The 14,457-nt window shown below is 44.6% G+C and overlaps 1 protein-coding gene across 1 annotated transcript; it reads left to right on the forward strand.

Annotated features, from left to right (window-relative positions):
• Positions 1 to 4,046: 4,046 nt before the first annotated feature.
• LOC112847035 (uncharacterized) lies at positions 4,047 to 6,026 on the forward strand. Its single transcript, XM_025907653.1, has 2 exons — positions 4,047 to 4,228; positions 4,429 to 6,026. The coding sequence occupies exon 2, from the start codon at positions 5,068 to 5,070 to the stop codon at positions 5,983 to 5,985; it is 918 nt and encodes a 305-aa protein (XP_025763438.1). The 5' UTR covers positions 4,047 to 4,228; positions 4,429 to 5,067; the 3' UTR covers positions 5,986 to 6,026.
• The last annotated feature ends 8,431 nt before the right edge of the window (positions 6,027 to 14,457 follow it).

The following is a 14,457-nucleotide window of genomic DNA, read 5'->3' on the forward strand; positions in this document are numbered from 1 at the left end:
TGACCATCATCTGCTCTAGTTGTCTTGCCTCTGAATGCTAACATGTTCCCAGTCTCCCTGTGCAGAGCTCCCTGGATTTTCCCTCCTTTGGACTTTGGTGAGCCTGTGGCTGCCAGTGAAGAGTGTGTGAAGACTGGATGTTTCTTACCTCTCCCTGGATCCCTGGAGTCTCGATCCCCCCACCTGCACCACTGTATATAGCACTTTGTGATTGCACTGTAAATAAATGCACACCTAAATGTGATAACCTTGAGTCCTAGCATCTATGACGGTCATTTCAGTCTTTGAGTAATGTTTCCTGCACTATTTGTGCCATTAAGAATTAAGAGAGCTTCACGGCATAGGGGGATTTAACCCAGTACAAGCAGGTTGAACCTAATGAAGTGGCTAGTGACTGTAATATCAATACATTTCATGGTGATGATTTATAGTACTGCACTAAAGTCATTCTCTAGCTTCTCAACAGCCACTGAGACCATTTCTGATGATGCTTCAGGGAACAGTGCATCTTCCTGGTCCTACACCAGGTTTATGCTCCTTTTCATAGGTTCAACTAAAGAAATTGGAACATTTTTTTGTTATAGGCTGCTAGTAACAAAGTGCCTAACATGTCCTTGGGAGTGACTGAAACATGACTCTATGTTTGTATCTATCTGTATATGAGTGGGCGTATTTTACCCTCTCCTCTCTGCTCAGGTCACAGCATGGGATGTTAATCTGGCCTTACTGCAAATGTTCCATCCAGAGAAACAATGACAGATGATGGTAGATTACTGCTGCAGATTATCCTGTGGAGGTGGGGGCTGGGGGGGACTGACACGGGACAAATATGAAAGGAGATGAGAATAAGAAAGAGACAAATGAGGAAGACTGGCATATACTAAACTATGAAGACAAAGTTACATTAGTTATTGTGAAGAGAGAAACAGCAATAAACGTGAACACTGCAATAAAAGTCAACATGCACATAATTGTCATGTTTTTATAGTAACCTAAATAATAACATTTAACATTTAGCACCATGTTTAAAAAACACTAATAGTGAAAACACAAAATAGTATGACTTGTATTAACTCATTTGCACAATGACTGAAACTAGCACCACTGAATGAACAATGGGCAGTGAGGTCAGTTTCTTGGACATTCAGAAAGATCAACCGGAGAAAAAGAGTCTCAATAAATATCAGTGATAGTATCTGTGCATGATGTTACTTCTGAGAGATGGCTATGAGTCATTTTTTCTCTAATGGTTAAAATGTTGTTTGTGAAGAAGTTCATGAAGTCATTACTAGTTAACATTAAAGGGATGGTTGGCTCAGTAGAGCTCTGACTGTTTGTCAGCCTGGCTACAGTGCTGAAGAGAAACCTGGGGTTGTTCTTATTTTCTTCAATCAGTGACGAATAGTAAGATTTTCTAGCATTACAGGGGGATTTTTTTTAAAGAGCACCAAATGAAGACCTCGTAAATTAGTGAGATGCCATTTCCTCTCCAGCTAACAAGTTGTTTATTTCAACGTGCATGTTTGAAAGTTATACCAGGTAGTCAAATTCTTCTGATTTGAGGCTTTCTTTTTTAAGAGAAGTTACAGTATCCAGAGTCGTATGCAGTGAAGATGTAAGATAATCGACCTCTGTGGGAGTAGAATTCACATAGCTGCTCTGCATTGTGTTGACACATGGCATTTAAGAGGACAACATCGGAGGGATTTTAAGGATTGTTATGCTCCTTAAACGTAGTTACAGACATGTATTGTGTTGAAATTTACTAACTACGGCTGTGTAATCAATTATTGTAAATGTAAATGTTATCAGGAAATGATCAGACAGCAGAGGGTTTTCAGGAAACACTGTTAAATGTTCAGTTTCTATGCAATATGTTAAAACAAGATCTAGAGTGTGATTAAAGTGGTGGGTGGGTTCTTTTACATTTTGACAGAAGCCAATTGAGTCTAATAACAGATTAAATGCCGGGTTTAGACTGTCATTTTTAGCATCTACATGGATGTTAACATTAACAACTATAATTATTTTTACCTGAAATGGTCACTAAATGAGAGAAAAAGTCTGAGAAGTCAAATAGAAACTGTGGGTAAGGCCCAGGTGAATGAAAGATGACAACAAATAAAACAGATTTTTGAATTGGCACCAGGACGCTCAAGGCCGCAGGTCGATGATCGATTTTGTAATCGTATCACCAGACCTGCGGCCATATGTTCTGGACACTCGGGTAAAGAGAGGGGCTCAGCTGTCAACTGATCACCACCTGGTGGTGAGTTGGATCAGGTGGGGGGGGGGGCTCGACAGACCTGGCGCGCCTAAACGTATAGTGAGGGTGTGCTGGGAATGCGTGGCAGAAGCCTCAGTCCACAAGGTCTTCAGCGCACACCTCCAGCAGAGCTTCAACAGCTTTCCGAGGGAGACTGGGGACATTGAGTGTCACGGCCTGGAGGGTCAGCAGGGCACTGATCAGCAGTTTCTGCCTTTCTCGCTCTCTCTCTCTCTCTCTCGTTTGAGCAGAACTCATGGCCCTCGGAGGAAGAAACACCTGAGCCTCATTATTGTGGCCAACATCTAAGCCGGGGAGTGACTGCTGTTTTTCGCTGGATCGTTGTGTTGACTCGTGTTAAGTCAAACCTCAGCAAGTTTTCTCTCGTGTCTTAGTGCTTTTGTATTAACCAGTGTTTCTCTGTGTACAGACTCCCTGGACTGTGTCCCCTGTGTTTCCTGTGTAGTGAGTGTCGGAGAGAGAGTCTGGTCGCGTGTGTGAATTGTTTGAAGAGGAACGAGTGCTTTGCCCCTTGATTTCCCTGGAGCCCTGTCCCCTCACCTTTTGTATATACACCCAGTGGACTTTGTAAATAAATTCTCTTGTGTGCATCTGACCTCAGAGTCTTTGGGGTCCTCCTCATCAACAGTAACATTGAGTCTGAATGGACCATGTTTAGCACCCCCATTGCCAAAGCTGTTTCACTGCACTGCAGCCGCAAGGTGCCTGTCATGGTGGTAACCCCTGAACCAAATGGTGGACACCAGAGGTGTGGGGAGCCACCAAGCTGAAGAAGGAGTCCGGTGGTCTCAGGATCTCATCTCTGCTTTACATGGATGATGTGGTTCTGTTGGCTTCATTTGGTGATGGCCTCCACCTTGCTTTGGAGCTGTTTGCAGCCAAGTGTGAAGCAGTGGGAATGAGAATCAGCACCTCCAAATCTGAGGCCATGGTCCTCAGCCGGAAAAGGGTGGAGTGCCCACTCTGGATCAGGGACGAGTTATTGCCCCAAGTGGAGGAGTTTAAGTATCTCGAGGTCTTGTTCACAAGTGACGGGATAAGGGAGCTGGAGATCAACAGATGGATCGGTGCTGCGACTGCAGTGATGCAGATGCTGTCCCGGTCTGTTGTGGTGATGAGAGAGCTGAGTGTAAAAGCGAAGCTCTCAATTTATCGGTCAATCTATGTCCCTACCCTCACCTATGGTCACGAGCTGTGGGCAGTGACCAAAAGGACGAGATCGCGGATACAAGCGGCGGAACTGGGCTTCTCTGAAGGGTGGCTGGACTCTCCCTTAGAGACAGGGTGAGGAGTTTGGCCATCCAGGAGGGGCTCAGAGTAGAACCGCTGCTCCTCCACATCGAAACTCTGAACAAAGGTGCTAAGAATACGGACAAAGAAACTGAACATGCGCAGGAGGCAAACACACAGCATGTAGAGGGTACGACGCAACAGAGAACAGAGGAAAACACAGGGCTTATATACACAGGGGAGTAATCAGGGAATGGGCAACAGGAGGGAGACACAGCTGGGAAAATTAGGCTAACGAGACAGGGGAGAAGTAAAACTGAACACACTGACATGAGACATGAAGTTTCAAAGTAAAACAGGAAAAAAGAAACAAATTACAAAAACGCAAACTTGACACTGAGAGGTAGACAGAAAGAATATAACACATAAAACAGAAGACAGTGACTTAAGCTAAAGGCCAGAACACCAAATAATGTAAAGAGAACAAAACAAAGAATAACCCTTAATACAAAATCTGTCATAGAACGGACATATTATAGTTGTTTAAGAAGTGTTACTACCACCTAGTGGTAACTAAGCAGAATGTCTTTTTTGTAGAGGAAGTGGTCTACAGGAAGTAGTGTGCTCTTTAGCTGCTGCAGTGAAAACATTTGTAATCTGATGGCAATCTCTGCAATCCTGGTGTTAAAGTCCACAATACCAGCTTCATCCGTAAGTTCCTATACAGTTAATGAGTATTAGTAAGTTTTGACACTATTTTGAGTTAAATCATATGGAGGCAGGTAGATGCTTGTATTTTTTCAGCAGATGCTTCATCTGTGGTCATGTATCTTTCACCAGAGCAATGTTATTCTCCCAGTGTAATGGAACATGTCTTCATTGTGTATTTTGTATTCCTTTTCTTTGTACAGTTTTACAAAAAAGAGCGAGAGAGAATTTATTTTCATCATTAAATCCTGCCAAACACAACAAGCGGCCTGTTTCTTGAAGTATGAAGTGCTGGGAATAAAGAATGTTAAGATAGCCGTATAGCTGAAATTACATTGCCTGCAACAAACTTTAGTGAGGACAGTATAGTAAAAGGATGACCACTCAACGTGGAAGTTAAGAAGAGTGAAGGAATGTCAGTCTGCATCACACTGCAATGGAGGCCACAAGCGCCTCAGCACAAGCTTCAAAGGAAGACAGAGCTGAAGGCTCACGAGATGAAGTTGAATCGGGGTCTATTTATTCACGCCACAGCTCAAAGAGGTCACGCTCTTCACGCTCATCAAGAAGCTCCAGAGTAAGCTATGAAGCAGCCAGGGCGCGAGCCAAAGCAGAGGCGGCGAAAACCAGACTAGCATTCACGGAAAAGGAAGGTGAACTAAGAGTCGAAAAGGCCAGACTAGAAGCCAAGATAGATTATATTAATCTACAGAAAGAAGCTGAGGCTGCCCAAGCTGAAGCTGAGGTGTTGGAGGCAGCTGCAGGAGATGTGAATGAATCCAACAACAAAGAATTTGACTTTCTGCCCTTGCCAGAGAGTGCATTGAAAAGGACTGATCACTATGTTACACAGCAGACACAAGATCAATTCCCACAAAGTAGAGAATGATTCGACTTTACTGCCAACATCCACTCCATTTCCAAGCTACAATCAGAATGCACATCCCCAGCTCATCGACAACGGAGCCAGCTTCCCTCAAAATAATGCTCAGCCACTCCATATGAACTTTCCACAGCAAGAAGATGAGCGCTACCAGCACAGGGTACTGCCCGACAATCAACCACATCCAAACAGCTTCCACAATAATGACTCATCTACAGATCTTGTCAAGTTCCTTGCTAAATCCCAGCTGGTTTCTTCAGGCCTAACAAAGTTTGATGACTTACCCGAACACTATAAAGCCTGGAGAGAAACGTTGATCAACACAATCGAAAGTCTGAGTCTATCAGCAAGTGAAGAAATGGTTCTGCTTATCAAATGGCTGGGTAAAGAATCTGGTGAGCATGCAATCAGAATACGGTCTGTGAGTATCAGACAGCCTAACGTGGGACTTAGAATGATCTGGGAAAGACTAAATAAAAAATATGGTGCTCCAGAGGTGATAGAAAGAGCTCTCTTTTGTAAACTTGAGAGTTTTCCCAAGATCCACAACAGAGAGAGTCAAAAACTACAAGAACTGGCTGACTTGCTTACTGAACTTGACGTTGCTAAACGAGAGGGTTACGTGCCAGGTCTAGCCTATCTTGATACATCAAGAGGTGTGCAGCCAATTGTGGAAAAGCTCCCTTTATATCTCAAAGACAAGTGGCTGTCACACGGGTGCAAATACAAGAGAGATCATCATGTTGCCTTTCCTCCTTTCTCCTACTTCAAAGAATTCATCTGCAGAGAGGCAGAAGAGAGAAATGATCCCAGTTTTAACTATCCAGATCTTTTCACAAATTCTTACAGAAAAGAAAAGTCAAGTCAAGTCAAGTGAGACCTGTCTCCGTGCACAAGACGAACATATCTATGGCTTCAGAGCCCAAAATAGGAAATCCAGAGAAGCTATGCCCCATGCACCACAAGCCTCATTCTCTTCAAAAATGCAGAGGTTTTCAAAAAATGCTCATGGAAGAGAGGAAAAGGTTCTTACAGGAAAACAACATATGTTTTCGCTGCTGCGCCTCTACGACTCCTCAAGCCAAATCTTGTGAGGCCACCGTTAAATGCAGGGATTGTGACAGCGATAAACACATTTCCGCTCTGCACCCCAGACCAGCTTCACGCTCAGTTGCAGTTCCTACTTCCTCAACAGAGAATGGCGGGGAGAGGTCGGACACAGAGGCACAGAGTGTCACATCCAGATGTACCCAGGTATGTGGGGATGGGTTTCAAGGGAAATCCTGCTCAAAGATCTGATAGAGTGTAATGATATCCCAAACAACAGGTCAGAGATACCCACACCCGAGGCTGCATGTCACCACCGTCAGCTTAAAAGAGTGTCAGATAAGGTTCCACCGCTTGACCCAGATGCAGACATTCTTCTTCCATTGGGAAGAGACATTATCAGAGCGCATAAGGTTCGAGACCAGTATAATGGTCCACTAAACGCCCCATATGCCCAACGCTTAGACCTCGGGTGGGGCATTGTTGGAGAGGTGTGCATAGGAGGTGCATACAACATGACTACAGTGAGTGCTATGAAAACCTGCATCCTGGAAAATGGCAGACCAAATCACTTTGCCACGTGTGAGAATAAGATAAAGGTGAAAGAAAGTCCTAATGGCAAAGATGAGAAAAAGAGAACCCCACCCAATAGAGACATCCAAAATGCATCGACAGTGACTAATCTTGGAGAAACAGTCTTCAATGCCACAGAAAATGACAACCAGCTAGCACACTCCATTGAGGATTCAGTCTTCCTACAGATCATGGAAGAGGAATTCTTCCAGGATGAGACAAAAAGCTGGGTTGCCCCTCTTCCCTTTCGGCACCAAGGTAAACGTCTACCAAATAAAAGATGCTATGCTCATCACCGTCTGATGTCACTGCGGAAGACTTTAGATAAGAAGCCTGAAATGAAAATGCATTTCACAGACTTCATGCAAAATGTGTTAGACAAGGGACATGCTGAACTTGCACCACCACTCCAGGAGGGGGCAGAATGCTGGTATTTGCCCACATTTGGCGTTTACCATCCCAAAAAACCAAACAAGATTCGAGTGGTATTTGATTCCAGTGCTCAGTATGACGAAATCTCACTAAATGAGGTGCTGCTGTCTGGACCAGATCTTAACAACAGTCTCGTCGGTGTCCTCCTCAGATTCAGAAAAGAGCCTGTAGCCATAACTGCAGATATTCAGCAGATGTTTTACTGTTTCGTTGTTCGTGAGGACTGCAGGGATTTCCTTAGGTTCCTGTGGTACCAGGATAACGATCTGAGTAAGGATGTGGTGGATTATCGCATGCGTGTTCATGTTTTCGGAAACAGTCCATCACCTGCAGTGGCAATCTTTGGTCTGAGGAAAGCAGCAGATCACCAAGAAGTTCAATATGGCAGTGATGCGAGGCACTTTGTAGAAAGAGACTTTTATGTAGATGACGACCTCCGGTCTTTTGCTACAGCAGCAGAGGCCACTGATGTTCTGCGTCGAACACCGCAGATGTTGGCAGCATCTAACATCACTCTGCACAAAATAGCTTCAAATCGAGCAGAAGTAATGAACGCATTTCCTGCAGATCAAAGAGCAGACAATGTAAAAGACCTTAACCTCTTTGTGGATGACTTACCAGTCCAGCGCAGTCTTGGAGTCAGCTGGAACATAATGACTGACACTTTCAGATTCAATATTACTGAGAATCAAAAGCCATTTACACGCCGTGGTGTCCTGTCAACAGTAAACAGTCTGTTTGATCCTTTGGGGTTCATAGCTCCTGTTGCGGTGACAGGGAGACTGATTCTAAGAGAGCTAACAACCGAGAATGCAGAATGGGACGCAGAACTCCCTGAAGCTAAAAAAGAAAGTTGGAGAAGATGGAATGAATCATTGTCAGCACTACAAAACCTGGATGTTCCACGAGCATATGCCTCTTTCTCTGTTTCCAAAGCACAGCACGCCAAATTATTGATTTTCTGTGATGCCTCTGTCAAAGCAATATCTGCAGTTGCTTATCTTAAGACAACGAATGAACAAGGTCTCCAGGAGGTGGGCTTTGGTTTTGGGAAATCCAAGCTCGCTCCCAACCCAGGCCTCACAATCCCAAGACTGGAGTTGTGTGCTGCTGTCATGGCCGTTGAGATAGCCGATCTAGTAATCAGGGAGCTTGATCTAGATCTCAAGACAGTGAAATTCTACACTGACAGCAGAGTTGTATTGGGATACATACACAACGAGACTAGGAGGTTCTATGTGTATGTGAACAATAGAGTGCAGCGCATCCGGCAGTCAACACGACCTGAGCAATGGAACTACATTCCTTCAGAACTAAATCCGGCTGATCATGGGTCACGTTCTGTTCCAGCCGCCGAGCTTGCCGACACCACATGGCTAACAGGACCAGCATTCCTAATGAAACAACCAAAGGTAGCTGCCAGTGGCGATAATGGATCAACATTTGACCTTGTGAACCCAGATGCTGATTCTGTGGTACGTCCTGAAGTAACCTCACTCACCACACAAGTTAGTAGAGACAAGCTTGGCTCAAAACGCTTCCAGCGTTTTTCTAGCTGGACCACACAGTAAGACTGTGGCACGTCTGTGTCATATTGCTCAGTGTTTCTCTCACTCCTCAAAGAATCAGAGGTGTGTTGGATGGCATATGTGCAAAAGGGGCCTGTCAGTCATTGACATTGTCAGAGCAGAACAGATCATCATAAAATGTGTGCAAGAAGAAATGTATTCAGAAGAACTGAAATGCATCAAAGTGAAACATGACCTTTCGAAAACCAGCACTCTGTACAAACTTCGACCCATTCTTGACAGCGAAGGTATGTAAAGAATAGGTGGACGCATTGGCCGAGGACAACTTGAAGGTGGTGAAGTCCATCCCCTAATAATACCAAGCCGCAGCCATGTAGCAAGCTTGCTTGTTTGTCATCATCGTCAGGCTGTAAAGCACCAGGGCAGGCATTTCACTGAAGGTGCAATTCGCAACAGTGGTCTGTGGATTGTTGGAGGGAAACATCTCATCAGCAGCATTATTCACAAGTGTGTTACATGCAGGAAACTAAGAGGAAGAACCGAGCAGCAACAAATGTGAGAGATACCCACAGACCACCTTCAGGCTGACCCTCCATTTTCCTACGTTGGCCTTGATGTTTTTGGACCATGGGAAGTGGTGACACGCCGTACCAGAGGTGGTCAAGCACAAGACAAAAGGTGGGCTGTCCTTTTCACATGTATGTCCACTCGAGCCATACATATTGAGGTTATTGAAACAATGACGTCCTCAAGCTTTATAAATGCGCTCCGAAGATTTTTCTCCATTAGGGGTCATGCCAAACAGCTTCGCTCGGACTGTGGGACCAATTTCACTGGAGCGTTCAAAGAGCTGAAGATGGATCCTGGCAATAAGAGCGTAGAGGATTACCTTCTTCAACAAAAATGCACTTGGGTTTTCAATCCACCTCACTCCTCTCATTTGGGCGGCGCTTGGGAGCGCATGATTGGAGTGGCAAGACGGATTTTAGATTCTATGCTTCTTCAGGTTGGACATGTAAAACTCACTCATGAGGTCTTAACCACTTTCATGGCTGAGGTGAGTGCCATTGTCAATGCAAGGCCGTTAATACCAGTTTCTACTGATCCTGAGGCGCCTTTCATTCTAACACCTTCCATATTGCTGACCCAGAAGGGGGGCGTTCCCTCTCCTACTGTAATTGAGTTTTCAAAAGGGGATCTGCTGAAGAATCAGTGGAAAAGAGTTCAGGCCTTGGCAGATACCTTCTGGGCTAGGTGGCGCCGTGAATATTTGAGCACATTACAGAGTCAGCACAAATGGCAATCTCAGAAACCTAATCTCAAAGAAGGAGATATTGTTCTGCTCAGGGACGATCAACCCAAGAGGAATCAGTGGCCTATGGGAATTATTGTCAAGGTTGTTCCCAGCAGAGGTGGACTTGTCAGGAAAGTCGAAGTTAAGGTGATACGGAACCAGACAGCGAAGGTCTTCTCTAGACCAGTTTCTCAAGTAATCTTGTTGTTTTCACCACAGGACAATGACTCATCAGTAACCTAGGGGATTAAGACTGTGGCATAACGTGGCATATCTTTAACATGCCAGGCGGGGAGTGTCATAGAACGGACATATTATAGTTGTTTAAGAAGTGTTACTACCACCTAGTGGTAACTAAGCAGAATGTCTTTTTTGTAGAGGAAGTGGTCTACAGGAAGTAGTGTGCTCTTTAGCTGCTGCAGTGAAAACATTTGTAATCTGATGGCAATCTCTGCAATCCTGGTGTTAAAGTCCACAATATCGGCTTCATCCATAAGTTACTATACAGTTAATGTGTATTAGTAAGTTTTGACACTATTTTGAGTTAAATCATATGGAGGCAGGTAGATGCTTGTATTTTTTCAGCAGATGCTTCATCTGTGGTCATGTATCTTTCACCAGAGCAATGTTATTCTCCCAGTGTAATGGAACATGTCTTCATTGTGTATTTTGTATTCCTTTTCTTTGTACAGTTTTACAAAAAAGAGCGAGAGAGAATTTATTTTCATCATTAAATCCTGCCAAACACAACAAGCGGCCTGTTTCTTGGAGTATGAAGTGCTGGGAATAAAGAATGTTAAGATAGCTGTATAGCTGAAATTACGTTGCCTGCAACAAACTTTAGTGAGGACAGCATAAAATCAAACCAGCACAACTCAAAAACCCGAACAAATCATAGTTTAGAACAGTGGTTCCCAAACTTTTTTTGCCAGGCCCCCCTTTGTTTTACAGGAAAAATGTTCGCGCCCCCCCACCGCACAAACACATCCTCCAAACACACACACCCATATTTTGCTCCATCCATCCATCCATCCATCCATCTTCATCCGCTTTATCCGAGGCCAGGTCGCGGGGGCAGCAGCCTAAGCAGAGAAGCCCAGACCTCCCTCTCCCCAGCCACCTCCTCCAGCTTGTCTGGGGGAACAACAAGGCGTTCCCAGGCCAGCCGAGAGATATAATCTCTCCAGCGTGTCCTGGGTCTGCCCCGGGGCCTCCTCCCGGTGGGACATGCCCGGAACACCTCACCCAGGAGGCGCCCAGGAGGCATCCTTGTCAGATGCCCGAACCACCTCAACTGGCTCCTTTCGATGTGGAGGAGCAGCGGCTCTACTCTGAGCCCCTCCCGGATGGCCGAACTTCTCACCCTATCTCTAAGGGAGAGGCCAGCCACCCTTCGGAGGAAGCTCATTTCTGCCGCTTGTATCCGCGATCTCGTTCTTTCGGTCACTACCCACAGCTCGTGGCCATAGGTGAGGGTAGGGACGTAGATCGACCGGTAAATTGAGAGCTTCGCTTTTACACTCAGCTCCCTCTTCACCACGACGGACCGGTGCAGCGTCCGCATCACTGCAGCCACAGCACCAATCCATCTGTCGATCTCCGGCTCCCTTCTCCCATCACTCGCGAACAAGACCCCGAGATACTTAAACTCCTCCACTTGGGGCAGGAACTCATCCCCGACCCGGAGTGGGCACTCCACCCTTTTCCGGCTGAGAACCATGGCCTCAGATTTGGAGGTGCTGATCCTCATTCCCACTGCTTCACACTCGGCTGTGAACCGTTCCAGTGCGAGCTGGAGGCCATCACCTGATGAAGCCAACAGAACCACATCATCCGCCACCGAAGTGAAAGCCCTCCGCCACTTGGCTGCGCCTAGAAATCCTGTCCATAAAAATTATGAACAGAACCGGTGACAAAGGGCAGCCCTGGCGGAGCCCATCACCCACCGGGAACGAGTCCGACTTATTGCCGGCAATGCGAACCAAACTCTTGCAATGGTTGTATAGGGATCGAATGGGATCATATTTTGCTCCATTGCGGTTTATTTCACACCTCAAACATTTAGTAAACAATTAAGCAAATACAAGTAAACGGCAATAAATTACAGGTAGTAATAAAATATACTACTAACTCTTTTACGCTGCGTCCACACCTACACGGGTATTTTTGAAAATGCAGCTGTTTCTATGCGTTTGGGTCTTTCCTCCACACGTAAACGGCGTTGCGATTCATCGAAAACGGAGATTATTTAAAACTCCTTTTTTTGCGTTTATGTGTGGACGAGGATTACAGAGTTCGTCACGCAACGACAAAAGTATGTGCCTCTTTTCACGTCACGCTGTGCGCCACGTTATTGTTTACATGAGATGAATTGCAGAATGGCAGATAGAGACAAAATACTGTTACTGTTAATCTGACTATCTTCAGGTTTTACACGCTTACAAATACACACGCAGTTACTGTCCCTCCATTTAGAAAGGCAGAGGCGTTACGGTGTGATTATTTTACGTGTAGTTGTTTTTTTTTTCCTGTGTAATAATTTTCAACATTGCTGTCAATACATTTTTCAAAAAATGCCTCTCTGTGCAAAATGGTTTCAAAAACAAAAACAGCTGTGGGATACTGTTTGTCCGTGATTTGAACCGGGGGAACAAATTACGGCAGGATCAGCCTGATATTATTTGTATCCCGCTGTAACTTTACTGCATAAAGAGCTAACATGTCCAAAATGTCAGGAGTAGTTTGTGAACTAAAAATCAAGAATGTGGGATACTGTTTGTCCGTGATTTGGAGAGCCCAGCGCTGCTCCCGACTCAGGGAAAATTAATTCTGCAGGGGAGACCTACCTTGGCACTTGTGCAGGTGAAGCCAAAGGGAAGATATGCTTCACCATATTTTCTAGTCTTTGGCTTGGAAGGAAGTTGGTTTGGAAACATATTTGGCGATGCTTCATCTCCTGCTTTGCGTTTGTGTGGGAGCCCCGTCAAAAACCTGTCCATTATGCTAGCAGTGTTCAAGCTTTCTTCTTTTTTTTTTTTCTTGTGTTGGAGGAAAAGGAGGACCCAAAATGCAAGCAGTGACTGATGATTCGAGTGACGTTTATTTACAAGTGGTGGAGTGGCAAAAACAGGCAGTGAGGGAAGGGGATTTACAGAATAAACCTAAACTGGGAAAACTAATATAACAAATCGGAGATCATACGAACAGGGTGAGAGGCAGAGAGACGCAGACGAGGAACAGGACACCGTGAAACACAGACGATCCGATGACGAACAGAAGCCAACACACACTATAAATACACACTAGGTAATGAGGAGATGACATGCAGGGGTGGACACAGCTGACATTAATGGACATGATGAGAAGCAGACCTACAAAGTAAAACCGGAAACACACAGACTGTTTTACAACAAAAAACGCAGGGACCTGAATGGAGCACAGAGGGGAGACACAGGTAGGGATAATAAACACAACAACCAACCCAAAGAATTAATACAGAATCAGAATAAACACCAAACACAAGATGAAACCAAAATGAAACACAAAACGCTGGGTCAACGACCCAGGATCATGACAACACAGGTTCAGGAGTGACCTTTATTTATTTATTTTAAATATATTTGTTTACTTATTTTTCTTCCTTCTTATTCTGTATACCTTGGCTGGTGTTATTTTGCATTGATGTGAATTGTTTTTCCTTTTAAACTTTTGATTACTTGACAGCGAACAGGGGTGTTGTTTGTTTGGGTGGGTTTTTCTTTTATGTTTTGTACTCTTGTATTTCATTGTGAAAAATATTAAATATATTAAACACTAAATAAATTCTAACAACAGCTGATCAAGCCTAAACGTGCTGCTGCTGTTTAGCGCGACATCCGCTGGTTTCCTCTTTCTGGCGCAAAGTGGGCAATAAACAAACAAGAGAGAAAAGCCAATCAGCTGATCATTGATCCGTTTCATGTTTGACGTAGCAACAGGAGAGGGAGGGGGGAGAATGAGAGAAGAAGAGGCAGCTGACAGCATAAAGACAGTAACTCCAGCTTTGTGTCTTTCTAGCTGAAGTACAGGACAAACTGTGTTTCTTTTCAGCTCAATACGAAACACGTAATATTTTCTCTGAATACAAGACGATTCCGTTTTTTACGGGACGGTTGGCAACTCTACTAACTAACCTTATGAATAAAATAAAGTTCACTATCAGTAACATCACAGCACCCACCCAGGTGTATAGAAACTCTGTCATGCTAGCTAGCATGCAGTACGAGTTATTGTAACTGACTGTAAAAAGTCAGCATAACGAAAATAAACTGCACCTAAACTTGGTTTATATCTGACCCAGATAGACTGCAGGTCATAACTTCTTACCTGAAGTTCAGTTCACCTGACACTCGGACCGGCGGCTGGGTCTCTCCTCCTCATCAGCCAAAACATCAAACTCAAAACATCAGCCCATAAATATGAAAAATCACCATTG

The sequence above is a fragment of the Oreochromis niloticus genome, linkage group LG6, assembly GCF_001858045.2.
Source record: "Oreochromis niloticus isolate F11D_XX linkage group LG6, O_niloticus_UMD_NMBU, whole genome shotgun sequence".
NCBI lineage: Eukaryota > Metazoa > Chordata > Actinopteri > Cichliformes > Cichlidae > Oreochromis > Oreochromis niloticus.